Source organism: Struthio camelus, chromosome 15 (assembly GCF_040807025.1).
Source record: "Struthio camelus isolate bStrCam1 chromosome 15, bStrCam1.hap1, whole genome shotgun sequence".
Classification (NCBI taxonomy): Eukaryota; Metazoa; Chordata; class Aves; order Struthioniformes; family Struthionidae; genus Struthio; species Struthio camelus.
Genome location: NC_090956.1, coordinates 1,803,084 through 1,830,002, shown reverse-complemented (window position 1 = coordinate 1,830,002; position 26,919 = coordinate 1,803,084). Strand labels below are relative to the sequence as shown.

General features: G+C 58.4%; 2 protein-coding genes and 1 non-coding gene across 18 annotated transcripts in view; 2 read left to right on the top strand and 1 right to left on the bottom strand.

Annotated features, from left to right (window-relative positions):
• RAB26 (RAB26, member RAS oncogene family) overlaps positions 1-20,078 on the top strand; it is a 38,591-nt gene extending 18,513 nt beyond the window's left edge. The window contains exons 3-9 of the mRNA XM_068908641.1: positions 8,629-8,670; positions 9,773-9,839; positions 10,344-10,396; positions 14,176-14,241; positions 15,915-15,971; positions 16,403-16,479; positions 17,043-20,078. Of these exons, the coding sequence (XP_068764742.1) occupies positions 8,629-8,670; positions 9,773-9,839; positions 10,344-10,396; positions 14,176-14,241; positions 15,915-15,971; positions 16,403-16,479; positions 17,043-17,145 (465 nt within the window). The 3' untranslated portion in view covers positions 17,146-20,078. The remainder of the gene's footprint in view (positions 1-8,628; positions 8,671-9,772; positions 9,840-10,343; positions 10,397-14,175; positions 14,242-15,914; positions 15,972-16,402; positions 16,480-17,042) is intronic.
• A 1,279-nt stretch (positions 20,079-21,357) lies between these two features.
• On the bottom strand, positions 21,358-21,444 carry LOC138061127 (small nucleolar RNA SNORD60). Its single transcript, XR_011134774.1, has one exon. It is a non-coding gene; the product is annotated as a small nucleolar RNA SNORD60 (small nucleolar RNA).
• Positions 21,445-21,869: 425 nt separating this feature from the next.
• TRAF7 (TNF receptor associated factor 7) overlaps positions 21,870-26,919 on the top strand; it is a 37,660-nt gene continuing 32,610 nt past the window's right edge. For 4 of the 16 annotated variants that reach the window (XM_068909224.1, XM_068909218.1, XM_068909223.1 and 1 more), the window contains exon 1: positions 21,870-22,008. The gene's annotated coding sequence lies outside the window, so the exon portion shown is untranslated. Of the gene's footprint in view, positions 22,009-22,696; positions 22,836-25,734; positions 25,879-26,919 lie in introns of those variants that run through there. The other 12 variants (XM_068909225.1, XM_068909216.1, XM_068909230.1 and 9 more) reach the window with 8 other exon arrangements.

The following is a 26,919-nucleotide window of genomic DNA, read 5'->3' as shown; positions in this document are numbered from 1 at the left end:
CGGTCCCCCCGGAGGAGACGCGCGAGGTGGCGGGGGAGCCGGGTGCCGGCTGCTGCCGAGGTGTCGAGCGCTCGATGGCTGCTGGAGCCGAGGTAATGGAAAAGCCTCAATGAACGGGCACCTCTGCCCACGCCGGCGGGGCTGCCCGGTTGTTTGGACGGGGTTTTGGGGTAAATCCAGCTTGGTCTCGCCAAGACCAAATTGCTGAACACCGAAGCGCTGAAGAGGCGGGCGCGAGCCCCCGAGGCGGTCGGGAAGGGGACGCTGCGGGCAGGGCGGGCGCCTGGCTCGGCCCCGGGCTCGTCCGGCCGCTGCTGCTCTTCAGCCCGAGGAATCGGCCTAATGGGAGCATTAAATAAAGCAGAGCGCCCTGACGGAGACTGGCTTCTTTAGCATAAAAATGCATGCAAGGTTTTATTTCCCCCCGGGAGCAGAGTAAACAAGTCTCTGTATAACGTTAATCGATGAGCTATTTTTCCTTCTTGCAGCATTGACAGGCGCTCTGTACGCGGTAAATGAAAAATGATGTCGTGGTAGATGCTCTGTAAAGATCCCTGCTCTGCTGTGCTGTGCTCTGCTGTGCTGTGCAGCATGTCCGTGATGGAGAAAACGAAAATAAGTATGTTGAGCACCAAGTTACTTATCCTCCGTGTTGGCACGGATGCGCGTGAGCCATCTCTGCCCTCCTCCTTGCCTGATTTTAGAAGCGAGCACGGGTATGTTTAAAAATACCCGCTCCATCATAAAGTAGAAAAAAAGATCGAGCGGGTGATTAACGCGGCCCCGGACTCGTCAGCTCCACGGCCGCGCCGGGGCCCCGGCGCCCAGCACTGGGCCTAAACAGATCCCTTTTACCCCAACGCTTTCACCCCAGAGCTGCAGCAGCCTCCAAGGAGGAGGAGGAGGAGGAGCGGCGAGGGCAGCGCGCGGGCACGGCGGCGGTGGGGGGCTGCTCCCGCGCCCCACCTGCCGAGCTGCTGCGCGCGGGTCTGCTGTTGCATTGAGCCACGCGCGCCAGGGCAGGATGATTTCTGCAAGGATCTTGGTGCCGGGGGCGAGCGGGCTGGCGCTGACGTGGCTGCTGCGGACGGGAACGCGCGAGTGCTGGAGAAAAGGCTGAAGTTTGTTTGCAGCTGCAGGGTGCAAACGCGCCGGGAGGCTGCCCGACGCCTGCCGGGCCCCCGGCCACCACCTCCAGACCTGGGAGCAGCCTGTGCCCCAGCCTCGCTCGCGGCGTCCTTGCACGGCAGCCTGATGCACGTGATGATCTGGGAGGTGGGCTGGGGGGATCCCGCTGCGGCTTGAGGGTCTGGGAGGTGGGCTGGGGGGATCCCGCTGCGGCTGGAGGGTCTGGGAGGTGGGCTGGGGGGGATCCCGCTGCGGCTGGAGGGTCTGGGAGGTGGGCTGGGGGGGATCCCGCTGCGGCTGGAGGGTCTGGGAGGTGGGCTGAGGGGATCCCGCTGCGGCTGGAGGGTCTGGGAGGTGGGCTGGGGGGATCCCGCTGCGGCTGGAGGGTCTGGGAGGTGGGCTGAGAGGATCCCGCTGCGGCTGGAGGGTCTGGGAGGTGGGCTGGGGGGATCCCGCTGCGGCTGGAGGGTCTGGGAGGTGGGCTGGGGGGATCCCGCTGCGGCTGGAGGGTCTGGGAGGTGGGCTGGGGGGGATCCCGCTGCGGCTGGAGGGTCTGGGAGGTGGGCTGGGGGGGATCCCGCTGCGGCTGGAGGGTCTGGGAGGTGGGCTGGGGGGATCCCGCTGCGGCTGGAGGGTCTGGGAGGTGGGCTGGGGGGATCCCGCTGCGGCTGGAGGGTCTGGGAGGTGGGCTGGGGGGGATCCCGCTGCGGCTGGAGGGTCTGGGAGGTGGGCTGGGGGGGATCCCGCTGCGGCTGGAGGGTCTGGGAGGTGGGCTGGGGGGGATCCCGCTGCGGCTGGAGGGTCTGGGAGGTGGGCTGGGGGGGATCCCGCTGCGGCTGGAGGGTCTGGGAGGTGGGCTGAGGGGATCCCGCTGCGGCTGGAGGGTCTGGGAGGTGGGCTGGGGGGATCCCGCTGCGGCTGGAGGGTCTGGGAGGTGGGCTGGGGGGATCCCGCTGCGGCTGGAGGGTCTGGGAGGTGGGCTGGGGGGATCCCGCTGCGGCTGGAGGGTCTGGGAGGTGGGCTGGGGGGGATCCCGCTGCGGCTGGAGGGTCTGGGAGGTGGGCTGGGGGGGATCCCGCTGCGGCTGGAGGGTCTGGGAGGTGGGCTGGGGGGGATCCCGCTGCGGCTGGAGGGTCTGGGAGGTGGGCTGGGGGGGATCCCGCTGCGGCTGGAGGGTCTGGGAGGTGGGCTGGGGGGGATCCCGCTGCGGCTGGAGGGTCTGGGAGGTGGGCTGGGGGGATCCCGCTGCGGCTGGAGGGTCTGGGAGGTGGGCTGGGGGGATCCCGCTGCGGCTGGAGGGTCTGGGAGGTGGGCTGGGGGGATCCCGCTGCGGCTTTGGTTTTTTGCCCTTCAGCTAAGGATCAGCCAAATCTAGTGACCAAGAGGGACGAGCAAGCCGCGCAGCAGGGTTGGAAGCGCGGCTGGCAGGGTCGCCCATCTTTTTGGCCTCCCTGTTTCGGTGCTTCCCACGTAGCCGTGCGGAAAAGCAGTCGCTGCCCGGAGGCGTGGGGCGCTTGGGGAACTCCTGCTCTTCCCGAGCGCGGTCCCCTTTCCCTGCGGGCTCTCGCCGTGCTTTGCGACGATCTCTGCACCCAAACGTAGCGACTCTTCCTTGACCGCTCGCTCAAAGGGGAGATGTTTTTTAGCTTGTGGTTTTGTATCTTGCAGCCAAGGTCAGAGCTGCCCAAAGCCAGTTGAGAGCCTGCGCTGGAGACCTCGGGCTGGAAAGCAAAGATACTTTGGGATGTATTTCTGACTCTTGCAAGGACAGATATGAAATTAGTGCTAACGGGGGGGCTGCAGCACGCACCGATCCTGCCCGTTGCCCAGCGCTGCGCTGGGTGCGGGGGTCCGTGCTAGCAAGCGCGCCGGCGGGGTCGCTCGGACCGGCGCTGCAGGCGTTTCACGGCGGCTCGCTGGCACGGGGCAGGGGCACCTCGTGCAGCTTCGCCCTCCCCGAGGCCGGGGGCCGCGGGGCGTTGAGCTGTCCGCCGCCTCGGGGAAGGGACGCGCTGCAGCGGGCAGGGGCAGAGCCGGCCGGGACGCCGGCGGGGAGGCCTTTCAACGAGCAGATTTCCGTGCAGCATCCTACCGTTTCGGGCAGATTTCCGCCTGCCTTGCTAAAACGAAGGAGCCTGGGATTTTCCGAGCGTCTCCTCGCCGCCGGCTCGGCGGGCTTTGGCGCGCGGCGGGACGGGGACGCGGCTCCGTTGCTCGGGCAGTGCCGCGGCAGGCTGGCCCGCTCCGTGGCTTCGGGCAGACTAAGCGATCAGTCTCCCTGCGAGTTAATTACTTTCAGCGCACGCTAAACCACCTGAGCGGCCTTGGCCTGTCCTGTGCCTCGGCGTGAGGACGTTAAAGCCGAAGGCAGCCGAACCGGCGGCTGCTCGCCGCCGGCGCCCCGGGGAAAGGCGGCTGGCGCTGCCCGACCCCGAGCCTGCAGCGGAGCCGTTAGTGCCGCTAATTAGCCCAGCGAGCGCCGCAGCCGTCTTCTGCTCGTTTCTGATGTACGTGCTCTAATGCAATCCTTTTTCTTTATTTCTTATTCTCTTTTTTGCCCTCTTTTCTGCTCGTTGGGCAGGAGCTGGCCCTGCCGCTCGGCCCCCGAGGCGGCCGGCTCGCCTGCGCGCGGGGCGGCGCGGCCGAGAAGCCGGGGCGCCCGGAGCTCCCTCCGGCAGCCCTTGCCCGCCGCTTGCTTTCCCCTGCGCGGCGGGGAGCGTCTCTTCGCAGAGGGGCTTCGGCGCGGCCCGGGGAGCCACGTCTTACATTTTTCCCCGCTCCGCGTTGAAGCCTCCAACGGTTTCGGCAAACGGCTTCTGACGCGTCAGGTTAAGTGGGAAAGCAAGTCAATCCCTGCGTCCGCTTTAACGCTCAGGGCTCCAAGTCGTGAGCTAAGGGGTGAAAAGCCGCGGGGAGGCTGGGGGCAGCGAATCCCAGCTGCCTCTGCCGCGGCCAGCCGGGCGTTTCAGGTTGCAGCCTCGGTTAGCGCGCCGGCCGGCGGCGGCGCGGCCCGCTCGCTTCATCGCTGAGCCGGGGCTCTCGAGCGCGGCGGGGAGCTCAGTGAGGCCGAGAACGGCCGGATCTCTGCAAACGGCCCTGGGAAGCAGCGCGGCAGGCGCGCCTGGGAGAGGAGCGAGGGATGCGGGAGCCGGAGCGCGCCGCCGCTGCGAGCAGCAGCTGCCTCCGCGAGAGCCGCGGGGGGAAACGCTGCCCGGGGCGGAGGAGCATCTGCGCCGGGTCGTTGCGGTCTCCCTGCCTCTGCAGGGTTCCCGCTTCACCTGTCCCAGGGGTTGCTTAAGGTAGGAAGCGTCTGATTCCTCCGACAACGGCGCTCTGGGCTTTCTGCTGTAACTGCTGCTTTTAAAAAAAAAAAAAAGAAAAGAAAACAAAATTAATCACATTTTCAAAGCCCCGGTGAAAACAGCATGTAAAAACCGCTTTCCTGAAGCTGCAAAGCGTGACAAGGGAGTTAAGTTTGCGGAGAGCTTGCGTCGCCAGCGCGGAGCAGGTGGCGTGCTGTGAATATTACCTCCGTTACACGAGACTGGGCGAGAGCAAGAACAAATCTTCCTCGCCGCGTTGGGGAGCTGCGCTGCAAGCCCCGAGCCCCGCGTGTTTCACGTTACAGTACGTGGAAACGTGGCTTTTTTTTTTTTTTTTTTAATTTTGGTCTTTGGATGCATATGATGAGTTAATTAAAAAAGCCAGCTGTGTCTTTCGAGGGCAGCGCGCGCAGAATTTACCTGTAGAGCCTTAAAAAAAAAAAAAAAGGGGGGGGGCAGCTGGGAAAGGGCCGTTTGCCGTGCAAGGGGGGCAAGGCGTGGGAAACGGGGGGGTTCGGCTGGGGGGACGTTTCCTGCCCGGCGCTCGGAGGCAGCCGCCCGGCGCGGGCATCCCCGCGGGAGCCTGCACCAGCGAGGCGGGGGGGTACGCGGCTCCGAGGCGGAGGGGAGGGGGAGGAGGAGGAGGAGGAAGGCTCTCTGCATGGTGTCTCACTGCCTTTTCCCCCCGCCGCCTCGGCCCAGCTTCGGCTGGGCTTTTCCTTTTTTCACCCAGGTTTTGGCCCCGGCCCGCGCTCGCGTGCGGCGCTTGCGTGTTAGCGGCCGCGGAGGAGGTGAGCGGAAACAGCCGGACTTTCCTCTTTCGGGGCTCAAGACGCCGCCGGTGTCGCGCTTTGGGTCTCGCTGGGCGGCTGCCTGACAGCCGCTCGGCCAAAACCCTTTCCCCCCGGGCGCTGCGGGGCGCGAGAGCCGGCGCTCGGCCGGCCCCGGGCTCGGGCACGTGCGGGAACCCGCCGTCCCCCCGCTAGCGGCTCGCGTCCGCAGACCTGCCGCCGTCGCCCCCGTTTTGGGCGAGCGGACGGGGCTGAGCTCGAGCCCTTCGCGCCGCTCGCCCGAAGCGCCCGCCGACACCGGCGCCCGCGCTAAAGGGCTCGTCGCGGCGAGCCGCCAGCTCCCGCCTCCTCCTCGTCCTTCCAGGTTTTAATTAGGTTTAAGTATTCCCCCCCCCCCAAGCCCTTGAAATGTAGGTCAGTTGCAATTAGCGTGAATCCTGCTGCCGTTAGCCCGTGCGTTTAATTAAGCCCCTGCAGCAGTCAGCCGCTGCCGGCAGCGAGAGAGCGGACGCTGTAACGAGGGAAACCGCGAAAGAAGAGTTAAAACGCAGCAAATCACAGCTAAAACGAGGGTGGTTTTGCGGAAACCGTTTCGTTTCCGTTTGCTAAACGATGGGCTCGAAGCGCGGGGAGGGTTTCGCTCCAAGGAGGCTTGGCCGCGCGTCGCAAGGCTGCGGCAGCGTTTTGCGACGCCCTTACGCGGCGTTCGTGGTGCGCCGCTTCCGCGGCCCCATCCTCAGCGCCTCTCTCGTCCCTGCCCGGGCGGTTTGGGCAGCTGGGGCTCGTCCCTCGTCGTGCCCGCGCTGCTCTCGGCAGCCCCCTGCCCGGGCCGCGCTGCGCCCTCGGAGAAGGTTTTGGCAAGAGGAAGGGGGGGAGCTTGGGACCGTCCGTCCGTCCGTCTGTCCGTCCTCCCCGCGGCCCCTCGGTCCCTTTGGCTTTGCCGCTTTCGCGTATGCGCCGCAGTTGCGCGCAGGCGTGCTTTTGAACAAGACGTTTCCTCCCTGCTGCTTGGCTGAGACGCGGTCCCTTTGGAAGAAAAAATTTGAGGGCGGGATGAATTAATCACGGTCTGGCGCAGCGGATGCGGGAGCTGCTCCAGGTTTTGCCTCCGCCGGCAGCGGGCCCGTGGCAGGGGTGAACGCCTGCTCGGGCTTGGGCGGAGGGAAGGTGCTGCCGTAGGCGCTGCGAGTCGGCGGGAACCCAGAGCGGAGCCGCTGGCCGGAGAGATGCCGTCGCCTCCGGGGCTCCGCGCCGCTCTCCCCGCGCCTCTGCCTTCCTCCTTAGCTGCTGGGCCTGGTTTCACCGCTCCCAGGGCCGCGAATCGCTCTGCTCCCTCCTTCCAGACCGCTGCCTTTGAAGGTATTTATAAACCGCCATCGTGCTCCCCTGCGCCGGCTTGAGCAGCCTGTGCAGATTTAGCGCCCTCCTTCCCTCCCGTCCTCTCCTCCCCGTCCCTCGCTCTTCGGCAAACGCAGGCGCGCAGGAGATGAGCTGCTAACAACATCCAAGCGAGAAGGCGGGCTCCCGCCGGCCTGGCGGCGACGCGGGCAAGCGGCTGGCGCTGGCCTCCCGAGGCGCCTGCTGGTTGCTGGAGGTTTGCCCGCGACGGGGGAGGACGACGCTTGCTTTGCCCTGGTCCGTCTTCGGCGGCGCTGGGTTACTTGAGCTGGCGGCTCGTTTGCGTTCACGGACGACGGGGCGGGCGGCAGCCGAGCCGCGGGGAAGGGTCCCCTTCCTCCAGGCAGCTGCCAGAAGTTTCCTGCCGGCTTTGGGAAGCCGGCGGAGGGTCCGGGCGACCCTTGAGCGCCTCGGCGGACGACGCCAGCCGTCGTGTCCGGGAGCGCGAGACGGGGGAGAAAACGAGCTCCGTCCCGTGGTGCCGTTTCTGTTGCCCCAGGCGGGGGAGCAAATTCCTTTTGGAAAGATGCCTTTCTCGGGTGTTTCATCTGCAGGTCTGGAAGGGCTTCTTAGGCTTTTAAAATAATACAGAGGAAGTCCTCAGCACCCGCGTAGAATAGGTGAATGCCCGCCAGGGTCTGCGCGGGCAGAGAAGAGGGCGTCAGGCCACGCCGGCCGCGCGCCCCGGTGGTACCGTAAGGTTGAGAGACAGAAACCGGGGTTTGCTGGGAGAAAAACGGGTGAAAACAGCAGGAAGAGGAGTTATTTTTGAGTTGCTAACTGCATATGGAGTAGTCAGCCGTCTTTTCTGAAGGCCATTAAGATGGGATGCTGGTGCTCATTAATTTATTGCCAGAGGGTTTCTAGCCTGAGCTGCACACAAAACTGTAAATCAGCGTCGCGCTAAGATTTAAGTATCCAAATATGTGCACCTTGCAGCAGACGTCGGAAACGGCCGTCTCTCTGTGCCACCCTGCAAATTGCTCCAACAGGCGACGTGACCGAGTTACGCAAGTTTTAAAACAGAGGAGAGAAAACCAGCCGCGAGGACTCAGGAATAAACGCAGCAGCTGAGCGGGCGGCGCGGGGAGCCGGGGCGGGCGCCGCCGGGGCGTCCCTGCCGCGCAGGGCTCCGGCCTCGGCCCCCAGCACGGCTCGGCCGCGGCCGGCGCCCCCCGGGCTCGCTGCCGTCCGGAGACGCCGGCTTGGTGCCGCGGGGTCCGCGTGCCGCCCCGCTCCTCGGCTGCGGGGCAGTTTGTCGTTGCTGAGCGGTCTTTGAGTCCTTTTGCAACGACGTGGGATGGAAAGGCGCCCGGGGGTTTGCTGCCTTCCTGCCTCGCGTGCGTGCGAGGAGCAGAGGAGGAGGAGGAGGAAGGACCTTGCAACGTTGCCCCACAGGGCCCCAGGAACGGGCGCACGTGGCTTTGCTTCTGGGGGCGTTTTTGAAGCCTCGGGGTAAAAGCGCAGCCAAGGAGATGGTCAGACATAGGAACAAGGTGCCCGCGGGGATGCCGAGGGGATCCCGCTGCTCCTGCTGATGCCGAGGGGATCCCGCTGCTCCTGCTGATGCCGAGGGGATCCCGCTGCTCCTGCCAGCCGCCGGGATGCCGAGGGGATCCCACCGCTGATGCCGAGGGGATCCCGCTGCTCCTGCCAGCCGCCAGGATGCCGAGGGGATCCCACCGCTGATGCCGAGGGGATCCTCCGCTCTCGCCGGCCGCCGGGATGCCGAGGGGATCCCACCGCTGATGCCGAGGGGATCCCCGGCTCCCGCCGGCCGCCAGGATGCCGAGGGGATCCCACCGCTGATGCCGAGGGGATCCCCGGCTCCCGCCGGCCGCCAGGATGCCGAGGGGATCCCACCGCTGATGCCGAGGGGATCCCCCCGCTCCTGCCGGCTGCGGGGATCCGCGTGCGCCCCGTGAGCCGGCCAAGTGCAGCTGGGCACCGCGCTGTCCCCTCATCACTGTCTCTCTTCTCTCTTCCAGAACAAAGTCCTGACGGTGGATGGAGTGAAGGTGAAGCTGCAGGTGGGTTTCCCCGGCTTGCTGCCGCCGCAGCAGCTCCCTTGACCCCCTGGAGCCTTCGGGGCTCAGCAAACCGCCCTGCGGGGCTCGGACCAGGTGGCGCGAACGAACAGCCCCACCAGCGGGTCGTGCCGATCTTTACCCTTTGCTTGCAAAGCTGCTGTTGCATCTCCAAGCCCAAACCCTCCCGGGGCCTCTGCTCTGCCGGGCGCAGGAATCACCCTAGCAGCCGTTTCGGCTGCTCCGGCTCGTCTGGGGCTGCCTCTGCTCCGGGGAAGCGTGAGGGATGCGCCCGACGCCTTTCCCAGGAGGGAGGTGATTTTCCGAGCTGACCCTCCGCGTCAGCTGGGTCTGTCTCGTTATCGCTTGCTGATTGCAGGCGACCACTGGAGCAACTGAGATTGAAGCAGCGTGGCCAGGGCTTTCGCCTAGGGTTTCTGGGCAGGTCCCTCATTGCACAGCTGCAGAAATGACAGGGCTCGCGGCTCCTGGAAACCGCAGCCCTGCCTGCACGGGCCGGCTCCGCGGGCTGCGAGTCGGGCCGGTTGCGAAGGCGGGCGGGCGCGCAGGGCCGGCGCGTCCCCTCGTGAAACGCTCTCCCTGCCGGCAGCCCGCGCTCCTCCGGCCCCCTGAGATCCGACTGCTTCTCCGACCTCTTTGTCAGAAGCTAAATAATGACATTAGCGCTATTCTTCCCCCGATAGGAGCGTGTTACTCTGGAAACATATCGCCGCATTAAAAACTGATAAATTAAATTAGCGGGTCCCCACGCATCCATCTGGAGGATGGATTTTCCGATTAAGGATGCCTTGTAAGCCCTTTGCACGCGCCACCGTCTCTGCGGTCAGATGGGCTGGAGAAGCAGGAGGTGCCTCTTAAATATTTATTGCACTTGTCGCTTTTTCTGTCGCTGTCCCTGTAAACGCCCTCCTCTGCTGTGAATGAATCACGTGCAGGTAGATCAGACCCTGGCTTGCTGTTAAAAGTGAAACGCTGAAGATGCTTTCTAAGGATACCGCGTGCTATTTGGTTTTCTGTTTATTTTCCGAAGGCTGCGGGACGGTTCGGTTGCGTCTCACCTCTCTCCTCCGCTTGTGCCTTCCAGATCTGGGACACGGCCGGGCAGGAGCGTTTCCGCAGCGTCACGCACGCTTACTACCGCGACGCCCACGGTGAGGACGGCCGCCGCGAGCCGCAGCCCTGCCGAGTCCCCGCCGGCTCCCCGCCGCGGCCGCGTTGCGGCGCTCGCTGGTTCGTGCCCTGGCTGCAGCCCGGCCCGGCGTCCCGAGCGTCGCCTCTCCGCGGCGGGGAGGCCGCGGCCGCGTCGCCCCGCGCTGCGGTCCCAGCTCACCTAATGGGTGACAGCCGGAGGATTCCCCTTGGGAAGCAGCCGCAAAGCGCTGAGCAGTTTCTGCACGGGGAGGTGCAAAAGCCACGTGGCAAAGAAATTGCCTCTTAATAGATTTAAAGCCTATTTCTTTCTGTTTTACTTACAGCAGGGATTTTAACCATGCTTTAACGTCCTGTCCTCGAGCGCAGCCTGTAGCCAGGCGCGCTGGCGGCTCAGGAGATGCGCAAAGCCCGCGCAGAGCCGCCAGCGGCGCCCGGCCCTGTTCCCAGCCCGCTCGGCCCCTCGAGCGCTCGCCAGCGTTAACGAACCCTCCCTCTCTCCGCAGCCTTGTTACTGCTCTACGACGTCACCAACAAAGCTTCGTTTGACAACATCCAGGTACGTGCGGGGCCTCCTGAGCCGCCGCTGCCTGTGCCCGCGGGTCGGGGGCAGCGCGGGCGGTCTCTTGGCCGGTGTAGTTAGTCCCGCCGGCGAGGTCTCACAGGCGGCTCCGGGCAGTTGTCCCGGGCTCCCGTTGGTGTCTCGACCCGTCGCCGCTTCCCAGCAGGGCGCGAGGAGCGCTGAGCACCGCTCTGAAGGTGGGTCTGCCTGCGAGGCACCAGAGGACGCGCAGATAACCTTTGCTCTTAGCGCCTTAGAAGAGGGGACGGATTCACTGCGGCAGCAAATTTACGCGGGGTATAGTTACGGCCCAGCCTGGAAAACTTGCTGCAAGCAAATTGGCGCTGCCAGGTTTAAGGATTGAGGTGCTCCCCTCGTGTCTCTTCTGCCACCTTTGCATCCTGATGGGTGAGGGGAGCCGGGTGCCGGGGGGGCGCCGCGGGCCTTGGCACGGGGGGATGCTCCGCGGGGCTGTGGGCAGCGAACGCTGCAGGGTGGTTTTGGGAAACAGGCTCGTTTGCCGGGTGGACCCATCTCTGCGCGGTTGTCACCGTGGCAGTCGCGTCTGTCCCTCGCCCCGGCGGAGCGTGCCCCTTCCCGGGGCCTCACTGGGGACAGGGTGCTTTCTGCACCAGAGCAGAGATTTTAATTTCCAGAGGCAGGAAGAAAATAAGTGGGAGTGAAGCTGCTCCTCAGCACCACAAAACCACTTCCAACCTCTGCCCGCTGCTCAATCAAAAAGACTTAATTTCTCTGCTGGGTTAGGATAGCTGCAGCTCGTTAAAGGTCTGCGGTGCAAGGGGTTGACGGGAAGGTGCCCGTTTTTATTACTCTGGCACAACAGGCAGCTCCAGTGATGTGGGAGGCGTAAATCCCAGCTTGTAGTGGGTTTTTTAGTCAAGACTCCTGTGGCGTTTTGATGAAATCTATCCAGTCTCTGCCGCTGGAGCTGCGTCACCTCCGTGCCCCCATCCCCAGCATCACACGGCGAAGCGTCACGCCGGGTGGCAGGGGACCAGGGCAGCCCTCGGAGGGTGCTGGGCACTGTAACGTGCTCCAGACTTGGCTTCGTCCTGGGGCTCGTGGCTTTTGCAGCAGCCGCGTCCCTGCAGCCCCATGCAGCGGCGGGGTGCCCAGGGGCTCGCAGCCGGTGGCCGAGGTCCATGTGTTCCCTCCCCGGGTGGCTGCCGCGGAGGCTTAAAGCACCGTGTCGCCCAGAGCTGGGTTTAACCGCAGTCTTATTTGCACCCTGCTGTTTTGGGATCCATGAAACCTCAGCGCCCGGCAGAGCTCCCGTTGGCATCCTCTTCCCCCCGGGACCTGCGCCGCGATCCCAGCCCGGCACAGACGAGCCGCCCTCGCTCCCCTCCCGCCGCCTCGGGCCACGACGTCCCTCTGCCCTGGGGGCCGCATCCAGGCTCGGCGGCCAGCCGGCCGGCTGCGCGGAGCAGTTAACCTGAGCCGCTCCCGTGGTGCGGGGCGGTTGCAAGCAGAGCTTCGGCCCCAAGCACGGGCAGGGGGCAAGGAGAAGCTGTTGGTGGGATCCCGAATCCCCTAGCGCGGGGGTTTGACGGAGGGGCTGTGGGCAGCGTCCGAGCACGGCGCCATCGGTAAATCTGGGAGAGAAGGGGGCCTCGCTTCGCGCCGGTAGCCCCCCGGGTCCGCTGCAGCGCGGAGGGGGACGCCGGCTCCCCGGCGGCGCGGGGGGTCCGCGTTTGCTGCCCCGCGAAGGAGCGCGGATGAGAGCACGGCACGGCAGGGAAGCAGCCGGCAGCGAGCGTCCTGGGCGCGCGGAGCCGCTGGCCGCCCCCCGGCCGGCTAAGCCAAGGCGGGCGGGAGTTTTACGAGGTCCAGCGAGGCAGGGAGCAATTAGCCCTGAATAAATAGGACGTAACTGCTAATGTTCTGGACGCGGAGAGCACGGTGTACGTCTGCGGCGAGCCGCCGCGCTCCTGCACGGGTGGTGCAGCGCGGCAGGGCTGCGAAGGGCTGCGGTGGCATCCCGCGCCGGGTGCAGGGCGCTGCCGCCGGCCCGGCTGCCTCCCAGCGCGATCCCGCCGCGGTTTCAGCCTGGCGGCTCCGCTCTGTGGCCGCCCCGGGGACGTCTCCGCTCCGGAGCGCTCCTGCCGGCGACGGCCCCGCGCTGCCGTCGGCTCCCTGCGCCCGAGCCCCCGGCGAGGCCCCCGCGGAGGACGGGCACGTCCCGCGGGCTGTCAGCGCCGGCCATGCCCGCTGGGCGAGCGCGCGGGACTGGGCATTGGCCAACGACCGCGTTTTCCGTCTGCGCGGAGCCTGGACCTGGGCTGGGGGCAGCCGCTGTGCATCAGGGCGGTTTCGCTTGTCTCTTCCTGTTACAGACCGTGCTGGGACCTTGCTAGCCTGGTGGTGAGACTCCTTCCAGCAGTCCCTGTGTGTGTTGTCGGGATCTAGTCCTAAATCGTCTCTTACTTGTCTGGCTTGTTGGGGTTTAATTAAGGATGCTGTGGAGCGAGGAGCTCCCTGGGAGAGGAGCCTGCCTGGTGCTCCGTGTGCCGCAGCGTTCGTGTTCGGAGGCAGGACGGGGGGCTGCGGTACCGCGGGGAGGAAACGCTTGGCATTTGCTGGATGGTTGTGGTAAAATGATAGAAAACGAGCAGCATTGGCAAAGGCCGGCCGTCTCCAGGTCTCTGAAAGGCAGCGGCCGCTCGGCTGCGGGACGGGCTCTCGTTTCCCTGCTGCACCCTTGGCCTTTCGGCTCTCCCGGTTTCTGGTGGAGGCCTGGGCTCGGCAGCGCTGCGGCGGTGCCGAATGAAAAGCAGTTACGGCCGCTGCTCAGCCAGGGCCTATCCAGAAACGGAGGGGTTTTAAATAACAGCGGAGCAAGTGCATTTCAGAAGCAGCCGCAGTGAGGGGTGCAGAGCTGATAAGGTGGTAACGCTGCGCTGCCGTGGTGCCGGGAGGATGGCTCACGCTGGCAGAGCTCACCAGCTGCAGCCCGGCCCAGGGAGGACGCCCTCCACCTCACTTGTGGGGTGGGGATTTGGGCACGTGTTTTGTTCTCTCGTTATGATGGTGATTTTCCCCCAAAACAAAGCTTTCCAAGAGCGTGAGATGGGAGTTCAGGCCTCACGGCAGGCAAAGAGGAGCAGTGCTGAGCAGGCTTACGTAGCGCCCGACCGAGGGGCGAGGGATAAAGCCCTGCGAGCGGCTGCGGTCAGCCTGAGCGTGCAGCAGCGTCGAAAGGCTGCCGTCATCCTGGAAAATCGGGACGCGTTCAGCTGCTGACGTGGGATGCCGGGTTTGCTCAGAAAAGCAGGTCCCTCGGGGCCCGGCGGCGCCCTGGGGTGCCCGCTCGGCCTGGGCCCTGCAGCCAGCTGGGACCAAGTCACCGGCACGGCTGGCTGGTTTGTGGGGGATTTCTCATCCTAAAAAAATAAGGTTGTTTTTTAACTGCTCACAGCTTGTTTGGCCACGGCACCCCCTCTCGCCAGGGCACCGCTGACTTGCAGGTGATCTGTGGGAGCTGGCTGCTCCCTCCCTGCAGGTCCTGCCACGCACAGCTGAATTTCTGAGCTGGGTTTGCCCTTTCACCTCTAACTCCCCGCTATTTCCTCCCCTTCTCCAAGCAAAATGAGGGCAGAGCCCCCCACGTTGCTTGGTTATGGTGGCGTTTCCGTGGAAGTTGTCTGGTGGCCTGGGAGGAACCGGCCCCGCTGCAGCCTGCTTCCCTCCCGGCACCCTCCTGCCGGAGCTGTTGCTGACGCGCCGCGTGGTCTCTCTGGTTGCTTCCCTCGTAGGCTTGGCTGACAGAGATTCATGAATACGCGCAGCAAGACGTGGTCCTCATGCTACTGGGAAACAAGGTGAGGCAGGCCCCGGCGGGGAGCTGACGGCTTTGCTGGAGCCTCCTCTTCCTCCCGCGGGGGTGACCCGCGACGGTCCCACGACAGCGGGAGCAGGGGTGGGGGCAACAGCCGCGCTGCAGAAGTGCGTTAAGGGTCTGTGCTGATGGGAAACCTGTCCCTCATGGGGATCCGGTCTCCAGAGCCACTGCCATCCTTGGGAAAGTGCCCCCTTTCCTTGTGGTTACGTTACTGCCAGTGGCCCGAATTTGCCAAGCAGAGCTAGCAGCCCGCTGTTCCCCGGTCTGTGACTGTGCCCTTCCTGCGGAGGGGCCTTCCTGGGGCTCCACGGGGGAGAGGATTCCCAGTTAGCAGTGGATCATAGGCAAGAAGCAGCAGAAACCAGTTGTCTGTCCTGGGGTTGCCTCTCACTCTCAGGTTTGTGAGCTCCGAGTCTGGGGACAGTCACTCTCCCACGTCCATTTCTGCTTGCCAAAATCCACGCAGCTCCCAGTTCTCTCCCCCCAGGACAAAGCTTGGAGCCCCTGAACGTGGTGTTGGTGGGTGCCACCAGGCCACGTTCAGGCGGGCTCCCTAGGGTGGGCCTTGGGTAGCTGGAGGCTGTGCGCGGGCGGACACAGGCCCCGTCCACGCAGCGTAGCTGGGGTTTGTGGGTTGGAGCTGACTCGAGTCCTGCACGCAGCCTTGCTTTTCCCGCTGCTGCCTGAATGGTCTTGCTAGGTGCGTAAGGGCTGAGTGGTAAGAACATTACAACATTCCTCCAGGGAATACTGAATTTGAGTCAAAGCATTTGAAAAGAAAGGAATCTCTCTTGTGTTCATCCAGATCTCAGCCTGCAAACCCCAGCTTAGCCTCCTGGTTTCTCCTTGCAGGAGTAGCTGCAATGCTGCTGTTTTTCTCGCCTTGCTAATGTAGGAAAATGAGTAGGAAAAATGAGTAGGAAATTTTCTTCTGCCTCACGTGGCTCTGGGAAGATGAACATGATAGGGAGCCACAAGTCCACCTGAGCATGCATGCAGCAGAGATTTATATGCCTGCCTGCTCATCTGTTTCAGCATCCCCAGAAACCCGGGGAAGTTCATGCGTGTGTGAGACACGCTGTCTCTCAGGCCGTGGCACCCTGCAGCCTCACTCGGCCTTTCCAGCTTGCACTGTAGCTGTGAAAAGCCATGCAGACTGTGACAGAAAGGCAGAACAAGAGGAGACCAAGGCCCTTGGCTTGCAGAGGCTGAACTTTCAGCCAACGAGCCCAAAGCCTGGTAGGGCATGAGTTAGGAAAGCTTTGCCGGGTGCTTCCCCCGACCCCAGACTTGCCCCGTTGTGAATGAGCAGACCGAGGCAACAGAGCAGGTGGGTCAAAGCTAAGTTAATGGTGGGTTCCTAGGGCTCCCTTTGCTCTGATCAATTGTGCCTTTGCAGGACAATACCTGGAACTGGAAGGGGAATGCAGCCACAATCCTCCTGTGGCTTCCTGCCTCCAGCTGTCCAGGATGCTCTTCTGGACAGGTGGATGGGAGAAAAGATTCCTGTTAAACATAATTTAATGTTTGTGCTGGGGTGGGGGCGAATGGAGGCAAGGGAGGGCATGAAGAGGCGAAGAATGGGGACGGAGGATTGCCTAACAATGACCTTCCAGATAATCTGTAATTGTTCTTTGTTGTTACTGTTGGCAGGTGGATTCAGCCCAGGAAAGAGTGGTGAAAAGGGAAGATGGAGAAAAATTAGCCAAGGTATGAGTTGTCTGTGTGCCACAGTAGTCGTTTGTTCTTACTTGGAATGAACAGTATACCAGCTAAATGGTAGCTGGAGATTGTTCTAACCCAAAATACATCTGGGAGCACTTCACTTTTATTCGTCTCGCTCTCTTCTCCCTTCTTGTCTGCTCTTCTTCCTTTAAGCTTCCACTACTGCTTTGCGCTTCTTTGTCCTCTAAAGTTATTTTTGAAGCGATGTAGACTAAACACTTTAGCTGTGAACCTTTGCAACCTCTGTGGGTTTTTCCTGGGCACCGCGGCAAGAGCTCTTCTCTCCCAAGCCAGCTTCTGAAAGCCCTGCTGCAGGTCTCCCCAAGTTTGCTGGAGCTGTGTGTGAAGCCAGGAGCTCGCATGCCCGTGGACAGATTGGGTGACGTTTCTGATGCTGAGTATGTCTTGTCCTGCAGGAGTATGGCGTGCCCTTTATGGAGACCAGCGCAAAAAGTGGCTTAAATGTTGAATTAGCATTCACAGCCATTGCAAAGTAAGTGAACTGTCCTCCTGCCATACTGAATGCTTTTCCTGTGGGAGTGATGGCAGCGCAAGTCCTCTGTTGCCCTCAGTCGCTGCCAGGCAGATTATCCAGTGCACAGGCGGTTACACAGGCAGGCAAACCTCTGCTCAGCCACCCCCTATACGGCAGTCTGCATTACCGCCAGTGGAGGGACCCAAGGATCAGTCAGTGCTTATACGCCCTCCACATCTTTGTTCAAACCAACTAGTGCTGCAAGGACAAGTTCTGAGGAACAACCAGTTAGAAATCACTGAAGGTAAAGGCTAGCATTATCATGCAGCTTTTTTTATTCTCTGGGCTCTCACCTGAAGCTCCTGTGCTGGAAAGTACTTAACCATGTCACATGAACTACAGAATGTCTCATCCACAGGTGTTTAAGCAAACTACCTGGACCAAATCGTAGTACAGCTGAGAGCTAGTCCAGGCAGTTTAGAAGCAGGTAGTGCCGGTGGCCTCTTGTTGGGTGGTTTGCTTCTTGCGTTGTTAGTCCCACTGTTAGGCAGAAAAGTAACCTCTGTTTCCCCTTTTTGCAGGGAACTGAAGCACAGGTCCATGAAGCTGCCCAATGAGCCCAAATTCAAGCTCCACGACTACGTGAAGAAGGAAGTAAGAGGCTCGGGCTGCTGCAGATCCTAATGTGCTTGGTGCATTTGTACAGAGACTCATGCCAAGTGTTCATGTGCCGCGCTCTCTCCTCGTGGACAGTGTGTGCATGTCTGTCTGTTGTGTCTGTATCTGCATAAAAGGTGAGCTGAGACACGTGGAATGAAAGCAGTAGCAGAAAAAGCTCTTTCCAGCCAGCCCTGATGCTGGCCGTGCTGCAGCACGTTCCAAGCACTGCTCTCCGAGCCCCCCGAGGCGTTTTGTCACACGCTGCGAGCGCTTTGGGTTCCCCCAGGGAAACAGGCCTTTCCCACACCAGTTGCGGCAGGCCATCCCGCTCCTGTGTTGCTCGTAGTTGCCTTTCCTGAGAGACTTGCGTAGGCTCCGACCTTGCCATAAGTCAGAACTCTTCCAGGGCCACGGGCAGTCATTAGACCGATCTGCTTCTCCACCAAATCAGCGGGGATAATACTCAGCAAGGAGCAGTGTGAGAGTTCTTTAAAGTTAATACAGTGCAGTGAAAAGTTAAGTATTGCGTGACCAAGGAGAATGCCTTCTCCTCACAAAACAACTGAGTAAGAAAATAGCTTGAATTCAGTTTTCTTCTCCCATATACCTGGGATTCACCTAGTCAGACTTCTTGGCCTGTGGCACATAGGAAAGCTTTGTTTTCAAGGCAACCATTTTTGTAATTGCTTATGTAAGTCCTTTGTGTGTTGTAACATACCTTCCTTGATGAAGATTTCTCCTTTTCCCTGCAGAGCTTAGCTGTCTGTTTGAGTAAGCTCCTGCAAATATATCTGTTGTACAGAGAATTCCTGACTGTTTATCTGTTTGATAAGACATTGGTTCGCCATTACTGCAGTTTCTAGTACTTTGAGAAGAAATCTAATGTATTGCAGCTTCTTCTACTTACCTTACTGTAAGCGTGATAGTATTTTTAGACTGCAACAATGCTTTGTTATCTTCAGGGTTCTCTTGGGATAGCTCTTTTAACTGAAGAAAGCTGAGGAGAATGCTGTAAGCATTGACTGTACAGGTTTAACAGTCTTGTGCCAGCACTCTTCAGTGGAATCCTCACCCCTTATTTCTGTGCTAGGCATTTGGCACTTTTAAGCGCTAAGTATAAATCTGAATGTGGATGAAATGTTTGGCCGTTGGCAATTTTCTCAAGCTGCAGGTATTTACAAATTCCACATGCATGACATCCAGGTACCCATTCCATTGAGCCTGCCTGCACCGCCTTAAATGGACTGCTACACAATAAATCACCCGTTCACCCTTCCCAGATGCCAGCAAAGCATTGGCTTTGTCAGTGGTTAGTTCAGACATACCTGCCCCTTGCTTTGCCTGGGGTGTTTACTTGAGCTACAACCTGGCATTCCTTAAGTGCAGGGAAGTCTCTCTGCAGCTGCTGAGGGCTTGAGGCCAACAGGATTCAGCCAGGCAACGAGGCAAAGGAGTCCTCAGAATTGCACTTTTCCTCGTTTAGCTACATTAAAATGAGCAGTGCACAAAGAACTGGTACTTAGAGCTACTGTTTCAGGCAAGTCCAGCACAGTAACAGTACGAGAAGGGAATCTTAAAATAAACCTACTTAGAACATAACACTTTTTCTTAAATAGCTTTTAGGGAGAAGCAAGTCTCTTAAACCAAAAAATTAAAAGTGCAGATGAAGCTGTAAGCAGCAGTTCTCCCAAAAGTTTAGGGGATTATGGGTTGAAAGACTGTTCCTACAGCAGTTATTTGCAGTGAATAGTCTAGAGTAGATCCCTGCTGCATGTGCTAGGATAGCAGGAATATCCAGGAGTGTATTACTGGACAGTGCCTGCTCCCTGCTAGCAGCAGCAAGCATATCCTTTGGGAGAACAGCAGTCAGGCCTCTTCAAGTTTCACATTAACAAGGCCTCATTAATTGTTTGCACATTACAACACAGAAAAGGATTTGCAAGTTAATCAAGCACTACCAAGAAGTGAGCAGTAATCTGGATAAATTTGTTTCATGCTTTGGTAAGTTTTGCTGTGCTCCTGTAGCTGCTACTTAGTTAGCATCTCTAACACGAAGCTGCTTATATTACACCCCCCTCCATTCTCTTTCTGGGCTGTTTAACAAAAACTTGCTGGCTGCAGTTTAAAAAAAAAAAACACGAGTGGAATTTTTCTCTAAGCCCCAACTGTAAAGTACCAGTATTTTGGTATCACAGCTTACACAGCTGTGCAAGGGCCAGGCCAGCAGAGATGCACAGGAAAGGAGTCATCAGGCAGTTAAAACATCATGGAGCTGTTTGTTCCCCAAGCCTGCCTTCACAGCACCTTATTTTCTGAGAGTCAACCTAGCTGTGCAACAGCAGCTCTCATCCTAAGATGCCAGTCACTGCATGGCCACACTACCCTGAAAGCTACAGGCAGTCTACTGGAAGGGAAAAAGAATCAGCAGTATACTTCTACTATTCTACTTCTATCAGAGTTGCCTTTCCTCTTTCTAGCAGGGCAGCCGCCTCGCATCTTGACAAAAAAGCTGACAACTTTTACCTTCCTTCCCGAGTGTGGGAGCAAAACCAATTAAAAAACATTTAAATAGGAAAGATCTAAATGCCACCCTTTGCAGGGCTTTAACTAAATATGCCTACTGGGAGCTAACTTCAATAAATCAGAAACATCCCAACTGTATTTGTGGTATTTCTCAGTGATACACCTGAGACTCAACACCCACTGCTACCCAGCTACCAGCTCCCTATATATACTACTTGTCTCAGAATGCCTGCATACTAACCTTGCCTTTAAGCTCCTCTTCAGACTGTTTTGGGCATTTTTTTTTACATGGGCCTTTACTGCCACCAAGTGATAGAGAATTGCTAGTACATTCAAACAAGCCTAAGGACTCAGCATTACAAGCACTTCTAGTTTTTGCTGGCTCTTGTTTACAGCTCGTTTCATTCCTGTTAATAAAATTTTTTTTAAATAAACTTTGTGGCTCCAGTGGAATTTTGATTATTCTCTCACACCTGAACTACTGAATCAAACAGTTCAGCTCATTCTTGAACATATCTAGACTAACTTCTTCCAGTATCAGTATGGGTTCAGCTGCTCCAACGAAAGCAGTCAGAATTAAATGAAAATAGACTACCGTTAAGCTGTAGTGCACATGTTAAGATGTTCTCGCTCTCTTAAATTAAGTAGGAATAGTAGAAATGCTGTGCTAGGTACGCAAATGCAAGGCTCAGAGGTAGTCTGAAGTATTACATGTCACCTATGGGATTGATGAACAAAAAGCTTAGCAAAAGAAGTTTTTTTTGACAACTTTATTAAAACTGGAAGCTGTAAAATTAGCCTTATACAGAAGCCAAAACGGAGACATAGCAGCAAATAATTGAAAGATTACAAGGCTAAACTTAATTCAAAAACGTCGAAAGAACAGTGTCTGAGCAGCTTATGTTCCCCAAACAGCTAGGATAGTACCAAGGACTCCCAGATATAAAGTATCCACACAACAGTCTAGTACTAGGGTCCACACGTATTGCAAGAAGTGCTACCTATGAATTCTTACACTTACCAACGGTTTTGCACCCACTACCTTCCATTCCTGTTGCCTTAAGCTATCGGGCTCACTGCTAAGAATTGCTTTTGACTCTTTGTGTTTTGGGCAGTCCCGCAGCTACTCCTTTGCGTTTAGAAACTGCCCTGAGCCCCAGGCTGTACAGGATCAAAGCCAGCAGCTGATACAGACACCCCAGAAGTGATCTCCTCTCACCCAGTGCACTTTTAAGCTGTACGTGGAGCTGCATCGCTTGTTCTGCTCCGGAGCTCCCAGCCTACTCTACGCATAAAATAAAAACTCTTTTAAGGCCACGAAACAGTTACTCCAGCCACAGCTTCTCACTTTCACTTGCCTTGAAATCCGCTCGGGCGTTCCCTAGGGCTCTAACTTTCCTGAGGTAACTTACAGGCGCGGGCAGTCACCCCGCCTGTGGCTCCGCACCGCTTCCCAGCGCTGCGAGCCGGAGACAGGGCGGAAACACCGCGTTTTACCAGCTAACTCCGTGAACGAGTCGCCGCCGCTACCCGAGCGCGCCGCGGGCTCAGGCAGGGCCCGGCGCCGGTCACCGCTGCCGCCTCGCCGTCCCTCGGGCCGCCGGCGGCCGGTGCCCGCCGGTCCGAGCCGGTTCCCGCCGCTCCCTGAGGAGAGAGAAGGCCGCGCGGTGAGAGCGGGCCGCGCCGCCCGGCCGACCCCGCCGCGGCTCCCTCGAGCCTCAGCCGCGGAGCGTCAGCAGGGGCCGCGGCCGCCCGCCGCCCTCAGACGAGGTGTCAGAAGGTCAGTGATCATCACCGGCTCGCCCCGCTCCCGCCCCGCCGCCACCACCCACCCCACTCACCTCGCGGTTGGAAAGACCGGGGCGTGCCTTCGCTGCGCTCTTTATACTCTCCTCCGCGTCGCCATTGGGCAGGCTGCCTGCAGGCCCAGCCAATCGCGAGCAGTTGGCGTGATCGCCAGCCCACCTCTCCCGGCGCTCATTGGTGGCTGCCTCGTCCTCGCTCCAATGGCGCCGCGCGGCGCAGCGTGGCCCGAGGTGGTGGGGGTCTTCCGCCGCCCGATTGGCCCCCTGAAGGAGGGAGAGTGAGACCAGTAGCAACAGTGCTTGTAGCACAGACTGACCGGAGACGCGCCAATCAGCGCGGCGCGGCGAGGGCTGCTGGGAAGTGTAGTCCTGACGTCACCGAGGCTCGGCAGGAGCCGGTGGAAGGCTGGAGGGCGGGACTACAAATCCCGAGGAGCGTGGGGCGTGGGGCTTCCGGCCCGGGCGGGCAGGCAGCTGAGCCGCCAGCGGAGCGGGGAGCAGGCCGGGGCCGCGATGTGCCGGGACCGGGCACCGGCGCTCCGGCCGCCGCCGCTACCAGGTGCGAGCGAGGCCGGGCCGGGGCCGAGGGGAGCCCCGGGGGGCCGAGGGGAGCCCTGAGGGCCGGGCCGGGGGTGCGGGGCGCTGGGCCGGGGGCTCTGCGGAGGCGGCGGCGGGGCCGGGGGGCGGCGGGGCCGGCGGTTGCCCCCGCTCCGGGAGTTGCCCCCGGCTGGCCGGGAGCCCCAGAACCCGCCTGGGGCAGCGGGGAGCCGCAGCCCGCTTGGCAGCAGCGCCGTGTTGTCTTCCTCCCTCTGCCCTTCCGTGTTGATGTATCTTTGAGCTCGGTGTAGCGTCGGGGGGATGCTTCCAGCGCCCGGAGGAGCTGGCGTGCTCCTCCCGCGTTGCACTCTAAATCCTGTCCGTGTCTCGCTTTTCCTCGGCTGCCTTCCCTTCACAGCCCGTGCTGTCCGATACACCTGGTCGCAGGGCACGTCTGGTTTTGTCTCTGACCGTCCTACTGCTTGTCTGACACGTAGCACGTGTTGCTCGTGCTTCTCTCTTGATCTCCGAGTAACCTCGTTTCCTTCTGCTTTGGATCCGCATCTTATGCAATATGGGACATTTGGTGGTAGATTTCTGTAGCTGCCCCGTGATGATTACACGTCTCTCTGCTCAGAGCAGGCAGTAAAACTGTGCTGTCATCCTTTCATCTCAACATCCTTTTTACTTCTGCCTTATTCTCCTGCCAGCTTGCAGCCACTGTTCCTCTTACAGACTTGCTGTCGAACGCTTTTCTCCTATTTGATGCATGATTTTGACCTCATGATCCTGTTGAGTTGTGTGAAGCCCGAAAGTGTGGACTTTCTTTCAGTTCGACTTGCTTTTGAGGTAAGGTGCTATCAAAGACAGTGGCTCAGACAGACTGTCTGCTGGGGGTGCATGAGCCTGAGAAGAAAACTTGGTACATAAGTCAGCAGAATTTGATATATATGTAGCAAGCCAGGTCCAGGTTATTGTAGCTCTTTATGGGAGGTAACTGTGTTGTGAGGAACTCTGGCATAGCAGTGTGTTTTTTCAACTTTGAAAATGTTGCCTAACACTTTGTTTCAACCCAAGTACTTTAATTTGCGTCCTTTGAATTCTTGCACAGTTTTACCCTGATGGTATGTTCTTTTCACCCTATCTTAAGTGGTTAGTGTTCCTGTTAAATAGCTGTTGCATGTTGCCTTCAAGTGTCTGCCTGTCAGTGGAGGTAGTGATTCCTGCTTAGAGCTGTAGTGACTCTTTGGTCTGTTTGTAGAGGAGAGGGCGGTATGAGCGATGGATGGTTCCAGAATGCCTTTGCTGAGCAAAAGCAGCATGAGAAAGTCAATTACTTCTGTGACAGCATCCCTTTACATGGCTCCCTGGGAGCTGTGTGAAGGGAAGAGGTGGTTCCAGGAAAATGCATTGTGGTGAAGGTAACCTTCTGTGGAGAGGTGTCAGTGCTTTTCTGGTCCTGGCCACCTGAGTGTTGCATTTGCTTAGCCTCCTTCTCATGCTCCTTGCAGTTGAAGCTCTGGGACAGGGATCTCCTACTATCTGTTTTACGTGCATCCATTTGCCACTGCTAAAATAAATCCGTATTTTCTCCTATTGCAAGGCAATAGTGCTGGAGGCACTACCAGAAATTGGAGTTGTGTTGTGTTAAGTAGCATACAGATGTCTAATAACCAATAGTCCAAAGGGCTGATCATCAGCATTGGCAAGAGAACGTACAGCGCTGTCCTCATTGCACACCTGGGGCCTGGAGAGTCAAAGAGTTCTGGGGACCTGCTAAGGGTCATGGAGAAAACTGTAGGATCCAGGAACTGGCCCGCAGTCTGCCAGGTCCCTCTCCAAATCCTGGGGTCCCCTGCACCCTGGGCACTGCTGTCTCAAGTAAGGCTGAGAAAGGCCGTGGTAAATCCAGCCAGGATGATGGAGAAAGCTCCAGCTTTGCTGTTTTGTTCAGTGGTGAGCGCTACAGCATGCAGCAAGAGATCACTTGCAGGTTAAACTGCCCTGCAGAAAGGAATGATCTCCAGTGAGGGAGGTTAAATTTTACCAAGCAGTAGTGGGCAACCTGGGTCAAATGGAGTGACCAGAGTATTCGGTTAGGGAATGCAGACAGCTTCACAGATAACACCTAAACGTGAGTTTTCGTGATGGTGTTAAGTTGACTGAACCCAACAAAAGAACCCCCAACCTCACATTTTCAGGTAGTTTGGTTTCCTGACTTGTGGGATGACGTGGCAATACCAGCAGCTTTGCCAGCATGAGGGTGGTAGCAGGAACGCGTGGTGAGATGGGCTGGGCGCACGACTGCCCTTTTCTGTGGCAGTGCAGCCTTCGATGGTCTTAAGCCACTTATGGAGCTGCCCGAGTGAGTTTGTGTCACCTGGCTGAAACCCTTCCGCTGTCAACCTTTCCCTCCCTGGGGGTCCCCAGACAGAACAGCCCAGCTAGAGCTGTAAGGAGGGCCTTGGGCTCTGGGAAGTTGTTGAGCCCAGCATGATTGTGTTTGTGTCTGCTCTACCCTGGAAGGAACTGCAGCAGAAGTGACTGTGCCTTATTTGGGATTGATCCTGAACGTTGTGCAGCTTCAGGTGACTTCAGTTTGCATTCGGTGGTTAGTCACCTCATGGGCTGAACATTTGCCTATTAAAAGGGATCTTACTAGCCCCCTCTAGCCATAACTGTGGTGCTCCTTAAAGCATGGCTGGACCTGCCTTTCAGATTGTGTCGGTTGAGCCCATCTGAGCCAGGAGAAGGGCTCCTTGAGAGAAACGCTTGAGAGAAAATCCTGCCTGGCTTTGCTATCTAAATGCTTTGATTATGTGGACAAGTTCAGTCTTTCAGAATTCTTCCCTTCCTGTTTTTGTGCTGTTCTTCTTCCCTTCCCTGGCTGTACCCCTTTACTGTGGGCAAGATCAGGCACGTACCAGCCATGTCCCCTTTCTCATAGGGTCGGGACAGGAGGATGTAGCGGCCGCCTGGGGCCGCAGAAGAGATGGGCCTGATCTTTGTTCTGACTTTGATCCCAGTGAACGTGGGGGTACATGCCACCCCTCTTTCAAGCTGAGCAATACTCCGGGAGCACAGGGTGGTGGCATCCCAACACACCTATTTACAAACTACCCACTCTTTGTCTTTAGCACTACCTGAGTTCCGAGTTTTGGCCGAGTTACGTTACTGCTTTTAAGAGTGAGGTGTAAAAAACGTGGGAAGCGTACTGGGGATCAGGCTGGGCAAGAGCACTCTGTGCAGTGCCCTGATCCTGGGAAAGCTTCAGCCTTGGGTTCCTGTGCGGAGCAGGTGTCCCAGCAGAAGTCCCCCACCTTGGATTCCTGTCCTTCAGGCAAGTCCTGCTCACTGGCTCAGGCATGCTCCTTCTGTTTGTGGCAGTTCTTGGTTAACTAAATTTCTCTGGATTGTCCCTACAAACAAAGAGCGAGTTGCTGTTTGTTAGGCTGCTGGATATCATGAGTAGTTTGGGAACTATCTAAAGAGGGTGAGAAACTCAAACTCCCTTTGAAGTAAATGATGGCCAGTCACGTCCCTGGATATTTCTGTGGTTAGGGAAATAAATCTCTGTGTGCTAACAGTTTTGGGTCCCCCCCCTCTTTTTATAAACTAGACTAAATCTTTTTAGTCTCAGAGGAACCAGGGCAAAGCTGCGAGGCAGCACAGGGATTGGCTGAGCTGTGGGATTTTCCAGCTGGATTTACATATCGCCCACTGCTCCGCATGCCTTTCTGTTTACATCACTTAAGAGCGATACGCACTCATACAAGCACACAGATAGCAGAAGAGACATTCTAACCAAGTAAAAGCCTGCCCAAAGCTTAGGAACTTGGTCATGGTCGTGTTTTACGGGCTTCGCTGCTTCATGCCAGCTTGAACAGCGATGGTGAGTTTCCTTCAAGGTAAAGTGTTTGTTCTGGGTAGCAAACGTCAGGAGCGTGTCAGCAGTGTTCCCGTGTGGATCAGTACTGGGTGGTTGTGGTGTTTTAGTAGTCGCTGTCAATAGTGAGGGAGGAATTGTTTTCATGTCTAGAAGCAGGATGAATCGGAAATCCAGCCCCAGTTTATAAGTGGGTACCTGTCGCCTGTGATTAGTTGGAAGTGCCTTATGCTAAGATTGTGGTCCTTCAAACTGACCTTTGCAAGGACATGGTAACGCTTGACTGTACAGCAACCCAGAAACATAGACATGTCTATCTCCAGAAGCTTTTAAATGTAGCAAATGTTTTCTTAGTTTGTTTCTGGTGGTCTTAGAAATGTGAAATCCTCAGTATTCTTCAAAGGAAGCAAAGTTTGTGAGAAGAGGTAGGCTCTTTCCCTACCTCTCCCTTACACCCCAAGTCATTGTGGCTACAGTATAGCAGCTAATGTACACTGGGGAAGTAATTTAAGTACACCTTTCCTAGTGTGGTGTTAGGTGGTTGTGGGACACTGTATGGTGCTTCTGTCTGAAAGTTGTCAGTAGATTTGCCACGGTGGAAATGTCCGCATCCACTGACTTCTTCAGGAATCAAGGATTCAGTGTTTGTTTATCAAAGAGCGAGTGTCGCTAGTTTGATCATGTTCTGCCCAGCCTCTGCACTACCTGCAACATACCACAGTCTTCTCCCTTTCGCAGCTGCTGGTTAAGTTTCCCTAGCAGTAAGTGTTAGCTATCTACACTGCGCTCTTGTGCTTGTTCTTAGTGGAAAAGTTCCAGGAAACTGTACAAATAAGAGCAGATGACTGAAATTTACTGGATTTTTCTTTTCTTTTCTTTTCTTTTCTTTTTAGTGAAGAAGCTGATGCATTTCAGATGGGTCTTTAAAATAGTCTAACTGTACCCAGAGTGTGAGCAAAACTGTGTCATGAAGTGTAAGGAGAGAGCAGGGGAAGGAAATGATACTTTGTGCATTTTGAATAAAGATGATGGGCTCAGGTTTCTTAT